The 21,612-nt window shown below is 43.9% G+C and overlaps 1 protein-coding gene across 1 annotated transcript; it reads right to left on the minus strand.

Moving 5' to 3' along the window:
- Window positions 1–301: 301 nt before the first annotated feature.
- Window positions 302–1,761, minus strand: LOC139273970 (C-X-C chemokine receptor type 2-like). Its single transcript, XM_070891041.1, has 2 exons — window positions 1,692–1,761; window positions 302–1,245 (listed from the first exon to the last, which is right to left on the minus strand). The coding sequence occupies exons 1-2, from the start codon at window positions 1,759–1,761 to the stop codon at window positions 302–304; spliced, it is 1,014 nt and encodes a 337-aa protein (XP_070747142.1).
- Between the last annotated feature and the right edge of the window lie 19,851 nt (window positions 1,762–21,612).

A 21,612-nucleotide genomic window follows, 5' to 3' on the forward strand; every position in this document is an offset into this window, starting at 1 on the left:
GCTGATGATTTTTAAGTGGCGTACCCGAACCCAGTATCTGCAGTGCAAGTTGGTATCTCTGATTTCCACATGTCTGACTTCACTGCTGAAATTCATCACTGGTACCTTAGAAGCCTGAATTGAAATGTGCTAAATTTTCAGGAATAGATTAGGTTTACTTTGTGACATAAGCGTGAAAAGTGAAGTAACGTAGTCATGTTACAAATTGGAAGGCATGTTTATACAAGAACTCTCCCATATTTCACATTAGCAGAAAGAAGGAAGCTCTATGGTGGAAAAGGAGGTTGAAAGTGAGATTCAGCTAAGCAGAAACTTGTACTTGACTTGATTCTTTTAATTCTCGTTTTCTAACTATTCTCAGAATCAGTGTCCAGGGAGATGTCAGCAACTTCTTCAGCTCTTCCCTGAATTTCCTCTGGGTCGCTGCATAAATACACGGGTTTAAACAGGAACTCAAAAGTTTCATCATCGCTCCGGTTTCAGTGGCAATATAGCCAGGGTTTCGCGGGTCGCCTAGGTAACAACCTGTGTTTGTCAATCTGGTAGTTACCAAACTCACGGCAGTTGTCAGCCACAACAGCATAAAACTGCCCGATATAGCGAAGAGTAAAATGATAGATTTCCTTCTGTTCTCCGTCTCTGAATCACACTCATTCTCAAACCTGTGGCCCCGGAGTCCCCTCCGGGCTCTGTTGGCCTCTAAAATACGTCTAACTGTTAAACAATTTAACAAGGCAATTAAAGTAAAAGGAAGCCATACACCCCAGGCGCTGAAAAACCAGACGAACGCTATACCTGGACGTGAGGTAAAAAAACCCACACTAGACTTGCAGCCCCAACGCACATTGTTAATTATTTGTTCAGGTTCCAATGCAAACAAAACAGGTATATTCTTTGAAAAGTTTAGGAGCGTGAAAGTTATTATAACCACGGCCGCAGTTTTCTCTGTGCAATACTTTGATATAAACTTCTGGCAGCAGATAACCACAAATCTGTCAAATGTGAAGGAGACGGTGAACCAAACAGACAAATCAAGGGTGACCGTAGTCATGTATAGTATGAACATACACACGGGAGTGTGCGCCAGGAATGAATTTGGAAAGTGATAACTGAAAATATAATACAGTGATACATTGATGATCATGATCAGTAGATCTGCTGTTGCCATGGCCACCAGGTAGACAGAGATACATTTGGAAAGGCCGCAGTTTCCTCGAGAGAGAATCAGAATTGTCACCAAGTTCGCTGTAAGAAAGAAATAGGAGAGAAATAATGTTAGAGTGTCTGATTGAAATATAAATGGAGTTAGCTATAGGGAGCATTTTACTCTATTCAGCGTGATTATCAACACGGATCACCGTGAGAACAGGATTTGTGTTGGAGCCAATATCTGGGAAACCAAGCCACACATTTTAATGGACTGCTGCAGCACTCATTCGTCACCGAGTGACAAGACACTTCGGAATTCGGCTAAAATGCTCGTGTTGAACCTTCAAACAACAATGTAACTTCAGTAAAGTTATTGGATTAAGGAAATCGCGGAAAGTGCAGACACATGGGACACAAGATAGTTCCAGTCACTACCGACTGTGTAATGCTGACATCCGGGAAATTGTTAAATTACCGAACAGGCAGCTTGAACAGGGAGACAGCTAACACCGATTAACAACAAGCAAGTTACAATGGCTCACCAAGGACACCGCCATTTGCGAGAATCGGATAGTAAATCTCCTTTACCAGTACAACAGTTGGCCGCACCATTTTCTGTGAGACTCGATAAACTCTTCCGGAGCTGAAAGATTCTGACTGGCGCACGGCTGAGGCAATGGAAGGGATCTTATATTTATCCACACATCAGTCCTCCAGTGAGTTCATTAGGTTAACTCATATTTGGCATTAATTACAGTCAGTTAACAAATAGACTCAATTAATTTGTTTTTCCTGTCTTAGAATTCACGTTAAGTAGAATCGGTAAAAGTGTTATTGGAGAGTTGAACAAGTGAACAATTAAAAGTTTGTTTACAAGTGGAAAATGACATCTTCCAGTACTAGTGCTGACTACAGGCCCTTGCACTAATCGCCATGACTCTGCCCATGCTTCACTTCTAGTGTACCATGCCCTCCAGAACAAGCAATGCAAAACGTCCTTCACAACTGGTGTTTAGCAGTCCTGCCGCATTATTCTTCCAGTACTACACTTACCCTACACGTATATTAGATGTGACTGTGTTCGTCCTATACTACTGCCACCAATACACTTACCCCAAAATGTCTGTCCTCCTCAGGCATGCCTATATTTGGCCATGCTCCTATTGTAATAGCGGTATAACTATACTAACAGTACGATTGACCAGTGCTATCCCTCCACTGACACTAGATGTGTACAGTCTCCTTCAGCACAAGTGGTTCCACTACACTTACACTGGAGATGACCATTTTCTTCAGTACTATTGTTAGTCTGTATTCAACCTAGACGTGGCCGTGATCCTCTGGTGCTAGTGGGACGTCTACGTTTCAACCAGACTTCATCGTTCTACTCCAGTAAAATGGTATCTCTAAAATTACACCAGTGGTGATCGATCTTCTCCTGTTAAATTTGTAACACTACACTTACACTAGAGCTTTGCACACTCCTATAGAAATAGTGGTATCACTACACTAATACTACTTGCAGCCATAAAATTATCTTAGAGTAAATCATGCTTTTCCAGTGCCACTGGTATCCTATACTTACACAAGCTGTGAATGTGTTCCTCCTTCACTACTAGAGACCATAAACCTATTCATGTGGTAGTGGGACCGACACTTCCATTTGAAATGGCAGTCCTTCTCCGTTCTTACTTATAATGCAACAGTTACATTAGAGGTAATCCGCGTTCTCCGGTGCTAGTGGTAGCTTTCCTTGTATTCAAAGTCCCCTTCCTTCCCTGTTCTTACTCGCATGGCTAGATTTACACTAGAGGTGACTGTTTTCCTGTGGTACTAGTGCAATTATTGCACATCCACTAGATGTGACCACCCTCCTCCAGTACTGGTGGTACATGATATTTTACTTACTTCATGGGATGTGCTCATCACTGGCAAGGGCAGATTTTATGGCCCTCCCTTAATGAATTTGCAATGCTGGTGGTAATTTGCCTTCTTGAACCGCTGCAGTCGTTGTGGTAACGATAATCCCACAGTTTATGTGCGGAGGGAAAATCCAGGATTTTGACCCAATGATGATGAAGTAACGGCGATATATGTCAGGAATAGGTGTCATTAGCAGGGGACCATTGAGGTGATGGTTTTCGCATGCACCTGTGGCCCTTGTCCTTCTCGCCGCTAGAGGTCACGCGTTTGCGAGGTGCTTTCGAAAATATCTTGACCAGCTGCTGCAGCATACCATGTAGATGGTACACACGGTGTGCTAGTGGCGAAATGAGTCAATGTTTAAGTTGTTGAATGGTGTGCCAATCAAACAAGCTTATTTTTGGTGAATGATGTCGAGCTTCTTTGGTGTTGTTCAAGCTGAACTTATGGTGGCAAGTAGAGACTATTTTACCACACTATTGAATTGTGGCTTGTAGATGGTGGAAAGGATTTGAGGCTATTCGAGCCCGCTCCACCATTCAATAAGATCATAGAAACATAGAAAATAGGTGCAGGAGCAGGACATTCAGCTCTTCGAGCCTGCATCACAATTGAATAATATTATGGCTGATCATGCAACTTCAGTACCCCACTCCTGCCTTCTCGCCATACCCCTGATCCCTTTAGCCGTAAGACCCACATCTAACTCAGCTCAACTTACCCGCCCTCTGCCCGTAACCCTTAATTCCCTTATTGGTTAAAAATCTATCTCTCTGTGACTTGAATACATTCAATGAGCTAGCCTCAACTGCTTGCTTGGGCAGAGAATTCCACAGATTCACAACCCTCTGGTAGAAGAAATTCCTTCTCAACTCGGTTTTAAATCGCCCACCCCCCCATATTTTGAGGCTGTGCCCCCTCGTTCTAGTCTCCCCTACCAGTGGAAACAACCTCTCTGCCTCTATCTTGTCTATCCCTTTCATGATTTTAAATGTTTCTATGAGATCACCCCTCATCCTTCTGAACTCTAACGAATAAAGACCCAGTCTACTCAATCTATCATCATAAGGTAACCCCCTCATCACCGGAATCAGCCGAATGAATCGTCTCTGTACCCCATCCAAAGCCAGTATATCCTTCCTTAAGTAAGGTGACCAAAACTGCACGCAGTACTCCAGGTGCGGCCTTACCAATACCCTATAAAGTTGCAGCAGGACCTCCCTGCTTTTTATTCCATCCCTCTCGCAATGAAGGCCAACATTCCATTCGCCTTCCTGATTATCTGCTGCATCTGCAAACTAACTTTTTGGGATTCAAGCACAAGGACCCCCAGGTCCCTCTGCCCCTCAGCATGTTGTAATTTCTCCCCATTCAAATAATATTCCCTTTTACTGCTTTTTTCCCAAGGTGGATGACCTCGCACTTTCCGACATTGTATTCCATCTGCCAAACCTTAGCCCATTCGCTTAACCTATCCAAATCTCTTTTCAGCCTCTCTGTGTCCTATACACAACCCGCTTTCCCACTAATCTTTGTGTCATCTGCACATTTTGTTAGACTACACTCTGTCCCCTCTTCCAGGTCATCTATGTATATTGTAAATAGTTGTGGTCCCAGCACTGATCCCTATGGCACACCACTAACCACCGATTTCCAACCCTAAAAGGATCCATTTATCCCAACTCTCTGCTTTCTGTTGGGCAGCCAATTCTCTATCCATGCTAATACATTTCCTCTGACTCCGCGTACCTCTATCTTCTGCAGTAACCTTTTGTGTTGCACCTTAGTGAATGCCTTTTGGAAATCTAAATACACCACATCGATCGGTACAAGTCTATCCACCATGCTCGTTATATCCTCACAGAATTCTAGTTAAACATGATTTCCCCTTCATGAATCCATGCTGCGTCTGCTTGATTGCACTATTCCAATCTAGATGTCCCGCTATATCATCCTTAATGATAGTTTCAAGCATTTTCCCCACTACAGATGTTAAACTAACCGGCCTATAGTTGCCTGCCTTTTGTCTGCCTCCTTTTTTAAACAGATGCGTTACATTAGCTGCTTTCCAATCCGCTGGTACCTCCCCAGAGTCCAGAGAATTTTGGTAGATTATAACGAATGCATCTGCTATAACTTCCGCCATCTCTTTTAATAACCTTGGATGCATTTCATCAGGACCAGGGGACTTTTCTACCTTTAGTCCCATTAGCCTTTCCAGCACCACCCCCCGAGTGAGAGCGATTGTCTCAAGGTCATCCCTTCCCACATTTCCTTGACCAGCAATTTTTGGCATGGTTTTTGTGTCTTCCACTTAGAAGACTGAAGCAAAATAATTGTTCGAGGTCTCAGCTATTTCCACATTTCCCATTATTAAATCCCCCTTCTCATCTTCTAAGGGACCAACATTTACTTTAGTCATTCTTTTCAGTTTTATATATCTGTAAGTGCTTTTACTATCTGTTTTTATGTTTTGCGCAAGTTTACCTTCAAAATATATCTTTCCTTTCTTTATTGCTGTTTTAGTCATTCTTTGCTGTTGTTTAACATTTTCCAGTCCTCTAGCTTCCCACTAACCTTGGCTATCTTATACGCATTGGTCTTTGATTTGATATTCTCCTTTATTTCCTTGGTTATCCACGGCTGGTTTCCCTTCTCTTACTGCCTTTCTTTTTCACTGGAATATATTTTTGTTGCGCACTATGAAAGAGCTCCTTAAAAGTCCTCCACCGTTTAGTCTGTGTTTCCAGTCTACTTTAGCCAACTCTGCCCTCATCCCACTATAGTCCCCTTTGTTTAAGCATAGTATGCTCGTTTCTGAAACAACTTCTTCACCCTCAATCTGTATTACAAATTCAACCATATTGTAATCACTCATTCCGAGAGGACCTTTTACTAGGAGACCGTTTATTTTTCCTGACTCATTGCACAGGGCCAGATCTAAGATAGCTTGCTCCCTTGTTGGTTTTGTTACATACTGTTCTAAGAAACAATCCCGTATGCATTCTATGAATTCCTCCTCCAGGCTGCCCCGTGCGATTTGAGTTGACCAATCGATATGTAGGTTAAAATCCCCCATGACTACTGCCGTTCCTTTTTTACATGCCTCCAATATTCCCTTGATTATTGCCCGCCCCACCATGAAGCTATTATTTGCGGGGCTATAAACTACGCCCACCAGTGACTTTTTCCCCTTACTATCTCGAATCTCCACCCACAATAATTCAACATTTTGTTCATTAGAGCCAATATCGTCGCTCACAGTTGCCCTGATATCATCCTTTATTAACAGAGCTATCCCACCTCCTTTTCTTTCTTGTCTATCCTTCAGAATCGTCAGATACCCCTGTATGTTTAATTCCCAGTCTTGGCCACCCTGCAACCATATTTCTGTAATGGCCACCAAATCAGACCCATTTGTAATGATTTGTGCTGTCAACTCATTTACTTTATTTCGAATGCTGCGTGCATTTAAGTAGAGTGTTTTAATCCTAGTTTTTAAATCATGAATTTTAATTTTGAGCCCTCCTGCAGCCCCTTTATATTCAGTGGCCCTTTTTGTTTTTTGCCTTGGGATTCTCTGCCCTCTACTTTTACTCATCTCCTTTCTTTCTTTTGCTTTTGTCTCCTTTTTGTTTCCCTCTGTCTCCCTGCATTGGTTCCAATCCCCCATATGTCATATGTCAGTCCTGCCATCCCGGGAATCATTCCGGTGAACCTTCTCTTCACTCCATCAATAGCAAGAATGTCCTTCTACAGATTAGGACACCAAAACTGCACACAATACTCAAGGTGTTGTCTCACCCAGGCCCTGCACAACTGCAGCAAGACCTCGCTGCTCCGATACTCAAATCCTCTCGCTATGTGGGGCAACATGCCATTTGCTTTCTTAATTGCCTGCTGTATCTGCATTCCTACTTTGAATGACTGTTGCACCATCACACCTAGGTCTCGTTGCATCTCCCATTTTACTAATCTGTCAGCATTCAGATAATAATCTGCCTTCCTGTTTTTGCCACCTGCATTTGCCATGCATTTGCTGACATACCTAACCTTTCCAAGACATTCTGCAGCCTCTTAGCTTCCTCCTCACAGCTGATACTACCACCCAGTTTAGTGTCATCTGCAAATTTGGAGATATTATCTTCAATTCATTCGTCTAAATCATTAATATATATTTTAAATAGCTGGGGTCACAGCACTGAACCTTGCATTACCCCACTAATCACTGCCTGCCATTCTGAAAAAGATCCGTTTATTCCTACTCTTCACTTCCTGTCTGCCAAGCAGTTCCGTATCTACGTCGAAATATTATCCCCAATACCATGTGCTTTAATTTTGGCCACTAATCTCTTGTGTGGGACCCTTGGCAAAAGCCTTTTGAAAGTCCAAATACACCACATCCACTCGTTCTTCCTTATCCACTCTACGAGTTACATCCTCAAAAATTTCGAGAAGATTTATCAAGCATCATTTCCCTTTCATAAATCCATGCTGACTTGACCGATCCTGGCACTGTTTTCCAAATGCGCTGCTATTATACGGTCAGGATCCTGTGTCACTCTCCATGTTAATGAGGAATTCTACCATATTATGGTCACTCTTCCCCAAGGGGCCTCGCACGATAAGTTAGCTAATTAATCCTCTCTCATTGCACAAGAGCCAGTCTGGGATGGCCTGCTCTGTAGTTGGTTCCTCGACATATTGGCCTGGAAACCTATCCCTTATACACTCCACGAAATCGTCCTCCACAGTATTGATACCAGTATGGTGAGCCCAATCTATATGTAGATTAAAGTCACCCGTGATAACTGCGGTACCTTTACTGCACGCATCCCGAACTTCCTGCTTGATGTTATCCCCAACCTCACTAGTACTGTCTGGTGTTCAGTACACAACTCTCACGAACGTTTTCTGCCCTATGGTATTTCGCAGCTCGACCCCGATGGATTGCACATAATCCAAACTAATGTCATTCCGTACTGTTTCGTTTATCTCCTCTTTAACCAGTAACACTTCTCCTCCTCCTTTTCTGTTCTGTCTATCCATCCTGAATATTGAATACACCTGGATGTTGAGTTCCCAGCCTGGGTTACCCTGGAGCCGCGGCTCAATAATTCCAATTATATCATATCCGTTAACAGCTATCTGCTCAGTTAATTCATCCACCTTATTATTAATGCTTACACATTGAGAGTCAGAGCCTTCAGCCTTGTTTCTTTTAGCACTCTTTGTCCTTTTAGATTTATGTTGTAATGTGGACCTTTTTGATTTTTCCCCTTGATTTCTCTGCCTTCCACTCTTTTTGTTATCCTTCCTGCCATTAGCTTCTGCACTCCCCTCTCCCTGCCTGCATAGATTCCCTTAACTCTGCCATATTTGTGTAAACCCTCCCCAACAGCACTAGCAAACACTCCGCCTCGGACATCAGTTCTGGTCCCGCTCATGTGCAGATCTACCGGTTTGTACTGGTCTCACCGCCCTCAGAACCGGCTCCAATGTCCCAGGAATTTGAATCCCTTCCCCTTGCACCATTCCTGAAGTCACGTATGAATCTGAACTATCCTGACTAACACGTGGCACTGGTAGAAATTTTGAGATTGCTACCTTTGAGGTCCTACTTTTGAATTTAACTCCTAGCTCTCTAAATTCAGCTTGTAGGACCTCATCCCGTTGTTTACCTATATCGTTGGTACCGATATGCACCAGGACAGCTGGCTGTTCACCCTCCCCCTCCAGAATGGCCTGCAGCTGCTGCGAGACATGCTTGCCCCTTGCACCAGGGAGGCAACATACCATCCTGGAATCTCTTATTTGCGGCCGCAGAATCGCCTATCTATTCCGCTTATAATAGAATTGCCTATCACTATCGCTCTCCCAATCTTTTTCCTGACCTCCTGCGCAGTAGAGTCACTCCTGGTGCCATAAACTTGGCTGCTGCTGCCTTCCACAAACGAAGCACATCCCTCAACAGTATCCAAAACAGGATATCTGTTTTGGAGGGAGGTGACCGCAGGGGATCTCTGCACGACCTTCTTTCCCTTGATCTTCCTGTTGGTAACTCATTCCCTATTTGCCAATGTAGTCCTTATGTGCGGTGTGATCAGCTCACTAAACGTGCTATCCACGATGTCCTCAGCATCGCAGATGCTCCAGAGTGAATCCATGCGCAGCTCCAATGCCGCAATGTGGTCTGTCAGGAGCTGCAGCTGGACACACTTCCCGCACACATAGTAGCCAGGGAAAATGGAAGTGTCTCTGATTTCCCACATAGCATCGGAGCAGCATGACACGGGTCTGGGCTCTCCTGCCATGACTTAACCCTTACATTAACTTAACTTGGCAACAACGTCAAAGGTTTCCTACTGATAAGAAAAAGTAAAAGTAAAAAAAAAAGCTCACCAATCAATCAGCCAATCATTACCCGCTTGGATGTGTAGTCATACTTCGATTTCGTTTTTCTTCTATTTTGCCTTTTGTCCCTGCACCAGCTAGCTGCTCCCACTGCTGATCCTCCGACTGCCGCTGTCCTTTTATAGGCCGCGAGCCTCGCACTCCCGCTGGTTCCTCCTGACTGCTGCTCCTCCGACTATCACTGATCATGGCAGATCATCGATCTCAACTTCACATTCCAACCCGATCTCCAAATCCCTTGATTCCCCAGGTCTTACTGCATGCGTGCATGGACTGGTTCATTATCTGATGAGTAGCGAATGGAACGGACAACTGTGCAGTTATCAATGAACATCCCAACTTCTGATCTTATGATGAAGGGAATATCACTGACGAAGCAGCTGAAGAATGATGGGCCTAGGACAGTGCTCTGGGGAACTCCTGAAGCGATGTCCTGGGACTGTGGTGATTTCCCTCCAAGAACAAAAACTATCTTCCTTTCTGCTCGTTGTGACTCCAGCTAGTGAAGATTTTTAAACTTATTCCTATTGACTTCAGTTTCACTAGGGTTCCTTGATGCCACAATCGGTGAAATGCAGCCTTGTTGTCAAGTCCACTCTCACTTCACTTCTGGAATTCAGCTCTTTTCTGCATGTTTGGCCCAAGGCTGATATCCTGGCAGAACCCAACCAGAGCATCGTGAGCAAGTTATTGTGCAGTTAGTGTCGCATGATAGCCCTTTTAATGTCACGTTCCAACACTTTGCTGATTATTGAGAGTAGACTGATGGGGCCTTAAATGGCTATATTACATTTGTCCTCCTGTTTGTTGACAGGTTGTACTTGGGCAGTTTTCTACATTTCCGGTAGATGCCAGTGTTGTAGCTATATTCGAAGAGCTTGGCTAGCGGCCCATGTAGTTCTGGAGCACAGGTCTTCAGCAGCTCAGTCGGGGAATTTTATGTTGTCAGGGCCATAGCCTTTGCTGTATCCAGTCCGCTCAGCCCTTCTTTGAAATCACATCATATAATAACTGGATGGAGACTGGCAGCTGTGATGATGGGTATCTCAGGAGCAGTCAGAGATGGATCATCCACAGAGTACTACTGACTGCAGATCGTTACAAAAATTCCAACCTTGCCTTTTGCACGCACCTGCTGGGCTTCACCATCATTGAGGATGGGCATGATTATGGATCCTTCTCCTCACGTTAGTTGCTGAATTTTCCATCAGCATTCAATTACATAAGAGGTGACATTACGGAACGTGCGCTGGGGCAGGCTTGCGCTGATTTTCCGATGGTCGAAAATTTGAGCAACCGCGCTGCCAACTTTAAAAAATGGAAGGTGAATTTTGTTGCAATTTCCCGCTCTACCATCCATAGTTCAACTCACAAAACCCATCAAAGAGAAGCTGCTTATTGCTAGGTGGCGGTTGAAAGGAGCGATACCTATTGCGTCCACTTAATTAGGATTGTGTACTTGGGGAAACATCTTATATTACAGCGCAGTATTACTTGGGGCACTGACTGCTGTTACCTTTGTGCCACGGCGATGGCAATGAAATTCTTGCACCTGTCAGTAGCCAAGCAGAGAATGCTCGAGGTGACACTAACTGCCAAGTTCAACCTCCTCCCCTTGGGCTTGGACCATGCCCTCCAGGAACTTCCTGCCCTCAGTACCATGAATCAGGCGATCCTTTGTTGTATTTCACACAGTTAGAAGAAGATGAAGGTGGGGTGGATGTGGAGGCACAATGTGAAACCTGCATCGTATGACACTGCTGAGATCCAGATATTTTCACAAGCTACAACCTGCCTCGGCCATCTCATTGCTGCAGCGAGATCAGCACCAGATTTCATGCTCCATCCCCACCTGAGGCGGGATCCCAATATCGGGTTGTAAATATGCCAATTGCCTTTGCGAAACATTGCATTTGGGAAACTGATGAAATCTCTGCCGGGTTCATTGCCGGGTCGCACCGCAGGGCAAATGTACCAGTCTCGGTGTATGTACCAGTATCTGCATGCTTGTGTGCCAAGGAATTACATCCATCTGCCGGGATAGATGTCTTCCACACTCGGGAGTAAAGTACCGACTGCACAGAGCGCAGAGAACAAAACAGGGTGAGGACGATCCGAATGGAACTACTGAAGTCACCTACTATTGCATCCATTCCTTTTCCTCTCTGCGTACCGCTCAGGCAATCCTTTGTGCCCGAGCTCTAAAAGGGCTCATCAGCCCTCCGTGTGTTTCCTTGCTGGTCGATCACTGCCTTTGAGTCGGGAAAGCGGGTCGCCTTCTCTAGGCCCATTGTTTACTATAAGATTGGTAGTTTAGAGCATTAATTTTGCCGCACACCACACAATCCCAGCCCGATGGCCACCGAATCCATGCCCATTTATGTTTTCTGTTTGCACTACAGGAAACCCAACGACGTTTTGTTTTGAGTTTTGTTCATCCACTGACAGTGGACAGGTTGTAGTGACTGAATTGGGCACGTTACATCACTACATTGGATTGACCAATAAAACTAGGGCTCTCATTTTCTAACCACTATCCGGAGTTTCACTTTAAACTCATTCTTTCACTCTGGCAGGTGATTCACTTCCGTTGTTTTTACAGAGCAGACGAATATTCAGCGTAACACCACGAACTGCTGCTGGCCCTGTACAAAACGGGAATGTTCATCACATCTGGATCATTCCCATCAAAGGAGAGTGTTCTGCACAACTGGCTCATTTCCTCAAAGTGGGAGTGTTCTTCACATCAAGATCATTCCCTCAAAGGGGGAGTGTTCTCCACATTTGGATTATTCCCTCCAATTTGGAGTGTTCTGCACATCGTGAGCTTTCCCATCAAAGGGGGAGTGTTCCTCACATCTGGCACATTCCCATCAAAGCGGGAGAGTTCTCCACATGTGGATCATCCCCATCAAAGGAGGATTGTTCCTCACATCTAGCTCATTCCATCAAAGTGGGAGAGTTCTCCACATCTGGATCATTCCCATCAAATGGTGAGTTTCTCCACATGTGGATCATTTCCAATAAAGGGGGAGTATTCTCCACATGTGGATAATTTCCATCAAAAGGGGAGCGTTCTTCACATCTGGATCGTCCCCATCAAAATAAAAGTGCTCTCCTCATGTGGATCATCCCCATCAACAGGGGCGTGTTCTTCACATCTGGATCATTCCCATCAAACGAGGAGTGTTCTTCATAACTGGATCATCCCCATCAAAGGGGGAGTGTTCTGCACAGCTGGATCATTCCCATCAAAGGGGAAGTGTTCTCACATCTGGATCATTCCCATTAAAGGGGTTGTGTTCTGCACATGTGGCTCATTCCCAACAAAGAATGAGTGTCCTCCACATGTAGATCCTTCCCATCACTCTCCTGTCTGTGATCAGGGCTTTCATTCCTCTGGTGTTCAAACGGGCGGTTATTCTCGTTCGGAAACGCAGATAATCTGGACTGTGGAATACTAATGTGAGGTGTCACGTTTCTCCCTCTGGGTTATAGCTTTACTACAACTCTTTTCGGAGCCGCTACATTCCGTCATCTCTACAGCACAGACCAAGTTCCGCCCGGCATGGTGAACTCTGCAGGGAGCAGTAGACAGCCCATTCGTTCAGTCGAGTCACTTAGCGGTGGCAATCTGTGCCCCGATGCTGATTACAGCTGAACACGTTCTGACTCGGGATTTGATTCATTCCTTTCCTGAAACAGTAGACCATGATGATCAGCGGTTCAATGCCAATAACAGAATGAGTACAGCCCAAACACACTGACCATTGTAAATATACTAACCACCGAGATACATGTGGAAGAGGGGACTTTCCAGGCTGATTTGCTCATTACAAGGCAATTAACAATACATGTCCAACCGTACTGATCAGTGGAAATGGACCAAAAGGTTCATAAGAGGTCTATCAAGATTGGCCTGCTGATTATAATGGATTGTTTGCTGCAGCCCATTACCATTCACCCTAATTACTACAAATGGACTGAGCTCCCGAGATACATGTGGCTGAGGGTATTGGTCAAGATGGACAGCTGATTGCAACAACAACCTTCTATTATATAGCACATTTAAATTGATAAAAGTCCAAAGCCATTTCACATGAACGTAATGAGACAAATAAGGATACCAAGGCGAAGAAGGACAGATGACAAAAAGCTTGGTCAGTGGTAGGTTTTCAGGAGAATCTTAAAGGACGGTAGAAATGGAGATGTGTAGGTAGGGAATTCCAGAGTTCCAGGCTTAGACAGCTGAAGGCACGGCTGTAAATGGCGGGGTGAAGAAAGTTGGAAATGCACATGAGGCCAGAAAATGAGCAATGCCCTGTTCTAGGAGAATTGTAGTGCCAGATGAGAGATAGGGAGTAGTGAAGCCATAGAGGGATTTGAATATGGGGATAAGAATTTTAAATCTACATGTTGCAGCAACGGGTGCCAAAGTAACTCAATGTTAAGAGGGTGCAGAAGATTTGATTCGAATTAGGTTATGGGCATAAATCTTTATGGGATCTGAATTTTATTGAGGGTGAGAGGCAGGAGTCGGGACAGGATGCCATTGGATAAGTGAAGTCTGGTGGTGGCAACATCTTGGAGGGTTTTACTGGCAGAAGGGGCAGAGCTGGGCGATATTATGCAGTCTTTGCATTAGATCTCTGATTAAATGGGACACCGATGATGTCAGCAGCATTTTTCAGTATGGAACATTGGCCGAGGAAGGAGATGCAATCGATCAAAAGACAATACAATCAGTCTGCCCAATAGTTAAATGAAGAATAATCTGTTTCGTATGTCACTGGATGTCGACAACACAAAGGCAGTGGAAGAGTCGAGAGAGATAGTGGTGAGGTAGTGATGCCTGTGGTCTCAATACAAGTGGAATCTGAAGTTGTGTTTGCAGATGTCGCCAAAGGCAACATATAGATCAGAAATAACAGGATGAAAGAAATTTTGGGTACTCCCGAGGTAACTGTGTGAGAGTGCGAGGATAAAGCACTGCAGGATATTCTGTGCCTCTGAATGCAAAGATAAGTCTAGAACAAAGTGGAAGCACTCCCACTGAGCTCTAAGATGGAGGAGAGGAGTTGGAGGAGGGTGGTCTGGTCAAAAAGAATGAGGAGGGACAGTGTATCACAATCACATAGGATGTTTTTTGTGACTTCGATAAGGGCCGATTCAGTGCTGTGGCAAGGGCATCAACCTAATTGAAGAGATTCAAATGTGAAGTTGCGGGAAAGATAGGTACTGATTTAGGAGGCATCAATATGTTCAATGACTTTTGAGAGGAATCGGAGTTTGAAGTTGGTGCCATGGTTGGAAAAGAGATGAGTCAATGAGGAGTTGTTAGGAGATGAATGAGGATGGGAGATTTCAAAGAGAGGGCGGCAGTACGAGAGCAGCGGTAAACATATTCAGCTCACATTGGTGCTGGCAACGAAAGGTGGGTTCTTGGCCGTTTATTGGGAATAGAGTAGAGAGAGAACGAGGTGAAATACGTCAGTAAAATTATCTCGGAGTGGACACAGCTGGAAGTAAAGATGTTTGGGATAATCACGGTAATTCAGTAACTTTTTAATTACAAAAGCATGACAGGTAAATTTAGGTGAAAATAGCAAGTGTTTAATTAGAATAAGAACATCAGAAATAGGAGCAAGAGAAGGCCATACGGCCCTCCGAGCCTGCTCCGCCATTTAATAAAATCATAGCTGATCATCGATCCAACTTTCCAACCAGATCTCCATATCCCTTGATTCCATAGACCTCCAAAATCTAATTATCTCAGTCTTGACTATCTTGGGAGATTCAGCTATCACAGCCCTCCGAGCCAAAAACTCCAAAGATTCACAAACTTCTGAGTGATGTAATTCCTCCTCATATCTTTCTGTGATGACCTACCCTTTATCCTCAGATTGTGCCCCTTGTATCCAGATACAGCAGGCATGGGAATCAACCTCTCAGCATCTACCCTGGGAATCCCTTTCAGAATGTAATGTTTCATTGAGATCACCTCTCAATCTTCTAAATTCCAGGAAGTATAGGCCCATTCTGCACAATCTCTCATCATAACACATTTCATTGAAATCACCTCTCAATCTCAGAAACCAATTATGTGAAACTCCGTTGCACCTCCGCCAAGGCAAGTATATCCTTCTTTAGGTAAGGAGACCACAACATGCACATTACTCCAGTTGTGGTCTCGCCAAGGCCCTACACAATTTGAACAAGACCTCCTTACTCTTATACTCCAAGCCCCTGGCAATAAATGACAATATATCTTCGGTAGTGCTTGTTTTACCTGCATGCTTGGCTTATTGTTTCTTGCACAAAGACATCCAAATCTCTCTGAACACCAATATTGAAAAGTTCATGTTTTTTTAATTCTTCCTACCAAAGTGAATAACTGCACATTTCCTTATATTATGCACCATCTGCCACCTTACTGCCAACTCACTTTGTCTATTTATATATCTTTGCAGACACAGTGTATTCTCTTCGCAGCTTAGAAACAAAGACATTTACAGTGCAGAAGAATGCCATTTTGGCTCATCGTGTCCATGGCGGCCGATAAAGTGCCACTTGGACCTTGGTCAGCAGCCCTGTAGTATACATACATACCTATGAGCAATGAACACTGGCGGAAAGGTAAAGAGCACCCAGCCGACCTAGTCCGCCTGACACACCTGCGCTATGCCTTAAATTGAAACATTCTGCACTCTGTCCCAACCGGAGCCATATGATCTTTTGGAAGAGGAAACACCTTAAAAAAAACAGGCCAATTGGGGAATAAAGTCTGAAAGATTTCCTCTCAGATCTATCCAGGCGATCGAAATTAGTCCAGCAGATCACCCTATCTGTTTAATATTCTTGCCAGTTCTTACCATTATATCTGCGTCATCCAGTCTAATCCCAATTGCCAGCTCTAGCTTCTTAACCCTGCAGGTTACTGCACTTTAAGTGCCCATCCCACCATCTCTTAAAAGTGCTGAGGGTTTCTGCATCAATCACCCTTCCATGCAGCAAGTGCTAGGTCCCCACAACCCTCTGCGTGAACAAGCCTCCCTACCCCTCAAATCCCATCTAAACCTTCCACCAACCACCTTTAAACTATGCCCCCTCGTAAAAGATCCCTCCACCAATGGAAATAGGCCCTTGCTATCCACGATGTCCAGGCCCCTCAAAATGAGGTACACCTCAATGAGGTCTCCTCTCAATCTTCTATGCTCCAATGAGAACAAACCCAGCCTATGCAGTCTTACTCAAAGCTAACATTCTCCATTCAAGGCAGCATCGTAGTAAATCTCCTCTGCACCCGCTCAAGAGCAATCACCTGCTTCCTATAATACGGCCACCAGAACTGCATGCAGTACTCCAGCTGTGGCCTAACCAGTGTATTATACAATTTATCCATAAACTCCCTGCTCTTCTATTCTAAGCCTTGGCGAATAAAGGCAAGCAATAGTATGCCTTCTTAACTAACTTATCCTCCAGGCCTGCTACTTTAAGGTATCTGTGGACAAGCACTCCAAGGTCGCTTTGTTCATCTACATAATTAAGAGGCCTGCCACTGAATGTGTAAACCATTCTTTGTTAGCCCTCTGAAAGTGCGTTATCTCACACATTTCCGAATTAAATTCCATTTGCCTCTGCTCTGCCCACCTGAACAATAGATTGATATCCTCCTGCAGAACATGATATTGCTCTTCATTATCAACCACACTGCCATTTATTCTATCAATTGCAAACTTCTTAATCATACTTCCTATATTCAAATCTAAATTATTGATATATACCACAAAATCCAAGGGACCCAGGATTGAGCCCTGCGGAACCCCACTGGAAACATCCTTCCCGTCAGAAAAACAGTTATCAACCTTTGCACTTTTCTACCTAACTCCAAGCCAATTTTGGAACCAACCAGCCACTATGTCTTGGATCCCATGGGATTTAATCGTAGTGACCAGTCTACCATGTGGGACTTTATCAAAAGTTTGCTGAAGTCAATATACACTACATCTTATACTCTACCTTCATCGACCTTCTTGGTTACCTCCTCAAAAATGCAATCAGGTTAGTCAAGCACGATCTTCCCTTAACAAATCCGAGCTGACAGCCCCTAATTAATATTTGCATCCAAAGGTAGGTTTTTCCTGTCTTTCAGGATGTTTTCCAATAATACTCCCACCACAGAGCTGAGGATGACAGGCATTTAATTACTCGGCCTATGCCTTTCCCGCTTCTTAAACAAGGGCACTACATTAGCAGTCCTCCAGTGCTCAGACATCATCCCAAATCCAAAGAGGACTGGAAAATGATGACCAAGACCTCTGCTATTTCTTCTTTTATTTCGCACAACAGCCTGGGATGCAGTTCTTCCAGGCCTGGGGAATTACCTTCTTTCAAATTTGCGAAAACCCTTACTACCTCCTCTCTCACTATGTTTATTTCATACAGAATTTCACACTCCTCCTCGATAGCAGTATCTGCATTGCTCCTTTCGTTTGTGAAAACAGACGCAAAGTATTCATTAGAACCAATAGTAACATCATCCGCATCCTCACAATTATTACCCTCATGGGCGCGAATAGGCCCTACCCTATCTTTAGTTACCCTCTTGCTCTTAATAAATTTCGAGAACATGTTTGGGTTTTCCTTCATCAATCTAGCCAATAATATTTCATGCTCTCTCTTACCATTCCTAATATCCCTTTTAATTTTACCACTTAACTTTCTATATTCCTGCAAAGATGGTACAGTATTTAACCATCGGTATATGACATAAACTTCCCATTTTTCTTTTCCCACGCCTGTAAGTCCTTCGACATCCTCTAGAATGTTTATTCCCTCCTTTTTTCGTTAAGGGCACATGTTTGGCCTGAGGCTTCCGGATCTCCTTGAATGCCTCCCACTGTTCCGACACTGTTTTACCCAAAAGTAGCTGTTTCCAGTAAATTGTGGCAAAATCGCTTCTCAACTTAGCAAAGGTAGCTCTTCCCCCATTTAAGACTTTTATTCCTATTCTATCCGTGTCCTTATCTATAACTACCTTGAATATGGCTGAATTATTGTCGCTCGCACCCAAGTACTCTCCCTCTGATACCCCTTGCATCTCCCCAGTTTCATTCACCGGAACTAAATCCTGAACCACCTCTTAAGCTGTTAGGCTTGTTACATACTGACTAACAAAATGATCGTGCATGCGTTTTAGGAAATCCGCATCCTCTATACCTTTAGGATTGTTGAAATTCCCTTCTATTACTGCCCTGTGGTCATTGTGCGGAAGAATTCCTGTCTTCACATTGAGAACATGTGGATGCCACAAAACTACCACCGTGCAAAATGTGGTAGATTCAGAACAGATCGAACTGCTCAAAACATAGCATTCATGAGGAGCTGAGGGCCATCACCAGCAGCAGAATTGTATTTCTCCACAATCTGTAACATCATGAACCGGCATATCCCCACACTACATTTACCATAAAGCCAAGGGAACCAACACTTGTCCAATGAAGAGAGTGAAAGAGCATGCCAGGAGCAGCACCAGGTGGACCTAAAAATGAGGTGTCAACAGGCCGAATCTGAAACATGCATGTTAAACAGTCGAAGCAGCAAGCTAAAGACAAGGCTAAGCGATCCCAATCCCAACGGATCAGATCAAAGCGCTGCAGTCTTGCCACATTCAGTCGGGAATTGCTATGGGCTATTAATCAACTAACGGGAGGAGGAGGCTCCATGAATAAACACCACCCTCAATCATGGTGGAGCCATGTGTGTGCAGAATTAAAGGTTAAAGCGTTTACAACAATCTTCAGCCAAAAGCACCGTGTGAATAATCCATATCGGCTATCACCTGCGGTTCCCATCGTCACAGAAGCCAGTCTTCTGCCAATTCGACTCACTCCATGTTGTATTGTGAAACGGTCGTACACACTGGATACAGTAAATGCGATGTGTCCTGACAATATCCTGGCTGTCATGCTGAAGACTTGTGCTTCAGCACTAGCCGTGACTCCAGCCCAGCTGCTGCAGTACATCTCTGTGTAAACTGTCCAATCAAAACATCTAAGTTAGGTACAATGTGTATTAAATAGAGTGTAAATTTCCTTGAACAAATATCCATCATACATTGCACGTACAGCATCGGCTAGCTCTCTCTATAATGTCCCATCATGCACGCAAAGGGCAGGAGCAGCATGGGTCAGATAAAGATCCTTGACGCTGTTGCATCAGACGCTCGCATGAAAAGTATAGCACAGGTTGGATAACATTAAAATGTCCCTGAACACTGTTCCTGAAAAACTTCCACGGCACGTACAGCTTTAGTTAATTATGGGTCATAGCTCTATCTGCACTGTCGAAACAAAACTCGAATTGTAATTAGACAGGTGTTAGATTACACGGCAAAACTCACTGTGTAGTGGTTCGTAAGCGCAGTCAAATCAGATACTGCTTTTGACCAATGCAGCATACAGCTCATCTGACACAACTAATGAAGCACACCATTTCACATACAGCTTTTTATGTGTGATCAAACATTCTAAGGTAAATCATAGGATCATGGTATCATTCAAATTTACAGCATGGAAGGAGAACATTTCGGCCAATGGTGTCTGCACCGGCCGACCTGAGCTATCAAGCCTAATCCCATTTTCCAGATCTTGGTCCTTATCTTTGTAAGTTATGGCACATAAATTGCACATTTAAGTGTATATTAAATGTGGTGAAGATTTCTGCCTCTACTTCCCTTCCAAGCTCCAGAGCCCCGCCACATTCTGGGTGAGGACATGTCCCCTCGTATCTCCTCCAAACCATCCGTCAATTACTTTAAATATATACCACCTGGTTGTTGAGCAATCTGTCAAGGGAAACAGGTCCTCCCTATCCATTCTATCCAGGCCACTCATAAATTTACACACCTCAAACAGGTCTTCCATTAGCCTCCTCTGTTTCAAAGAAAACAGATCCAGAATCTCCAATCGTTCCTCATAGCCAAAATTCTCAAATCCAGGCAACATTCTTCTAATTCCTATCCGCAGCCTTCCCAAAGCTATCATATATTTAATGTAGTGTGGTGACCTCAACTGCAAACAGTAGTCCAGCTGTGGCCTAACCAGTGTTTTATGCACTTCAAGCATAACGTCCTTGCTCTTGTATTCCATGTCTCCACTAATACAGGCAGGTATTCCATATGCCTTCTTAAACACTTTATTTACCTGGCCTGCGACCTTCAGGGATCTGTGGACCTGCAATTAAAGGTTACTTTTTTTCGTCTACCATTTTCAGTGACGTACTATTTAATGTGTATTCCCTTGTCTTATTAGACCTTCATATCATTCTGCCGTCCACAGCTTTCTTCTGTATCATCAACCACACAGCTTATTTTATTGTCATAAGAACAGAATAAATATTAACAAGAGTAGGCCATATGGCCCCTCGAGCCTGCTCCGCCATTCAATAAGATCATGGCTGATGGGATCATTGACTCAGCTCCAATTCCCCGCCCGCTCCCCATAACCCCTTATCCCCGTATCGTTTAAGAAACTGTCTCTTTCTGTCTCAAATTTATTCAATGTGCCAGCTTCCAAAGCTCTCTGAGGCAGCGTATTCCATAAATTTACAATCCTCTGAGAGAATAAATTTCTTCTCATCTCTGTTTTAAATGGGTGTCCCTTCATTCTAAGATCATGCCCTCGAGTTCTAGTCTCTACCATCAGTGGAAACATCCTCTCAGCATCCACCTTGTCAAGGTCCCTCATAATCTTATAATTTTCGATAAGATCACCTCCCATTCTTCTGAATTCCAACCATTCCTCATAATTCCACCCACTCATCCCCGGAATCAACGTAGTGTATCTTTTCTGAACTGCCTCCAAAGCAATATATCCTTTCGTAAATATGGAAACCAAAACTGCACGCAGTATTCCAGGTGTGGCCTCACCAATACCTTACACAGCTATAGCAAGACTTCCTGACTTTACACTCCATCCCCTTTGCAATTCCATTAGCTTTACTGATCAATTACACTACGTGCATACTAACAATTTTGGTTTCATGCACAATTAACCTCAGGTCCCGCTGCAATGCGGCAATTTACAATGTTTCTCCATTTAAATAATGACTTGCTCATTCATTGTT

This window comes from Pristiophorus japonicus, chromosome 9 (assembly GCF_044704955.1).
Source record: "Pristiophorus japonicus isolate sPriJap1 chromosome 9, sPriJap1.hap1, whole genome shotgun sequence".
Taxonomy (NCBI): domain Eukaryota; kingdom Metazoa; phylum Chordata; class Chondrichthyes; family Pristiophoridae; genus Pristiophorus; species Pristiophorus japonicus.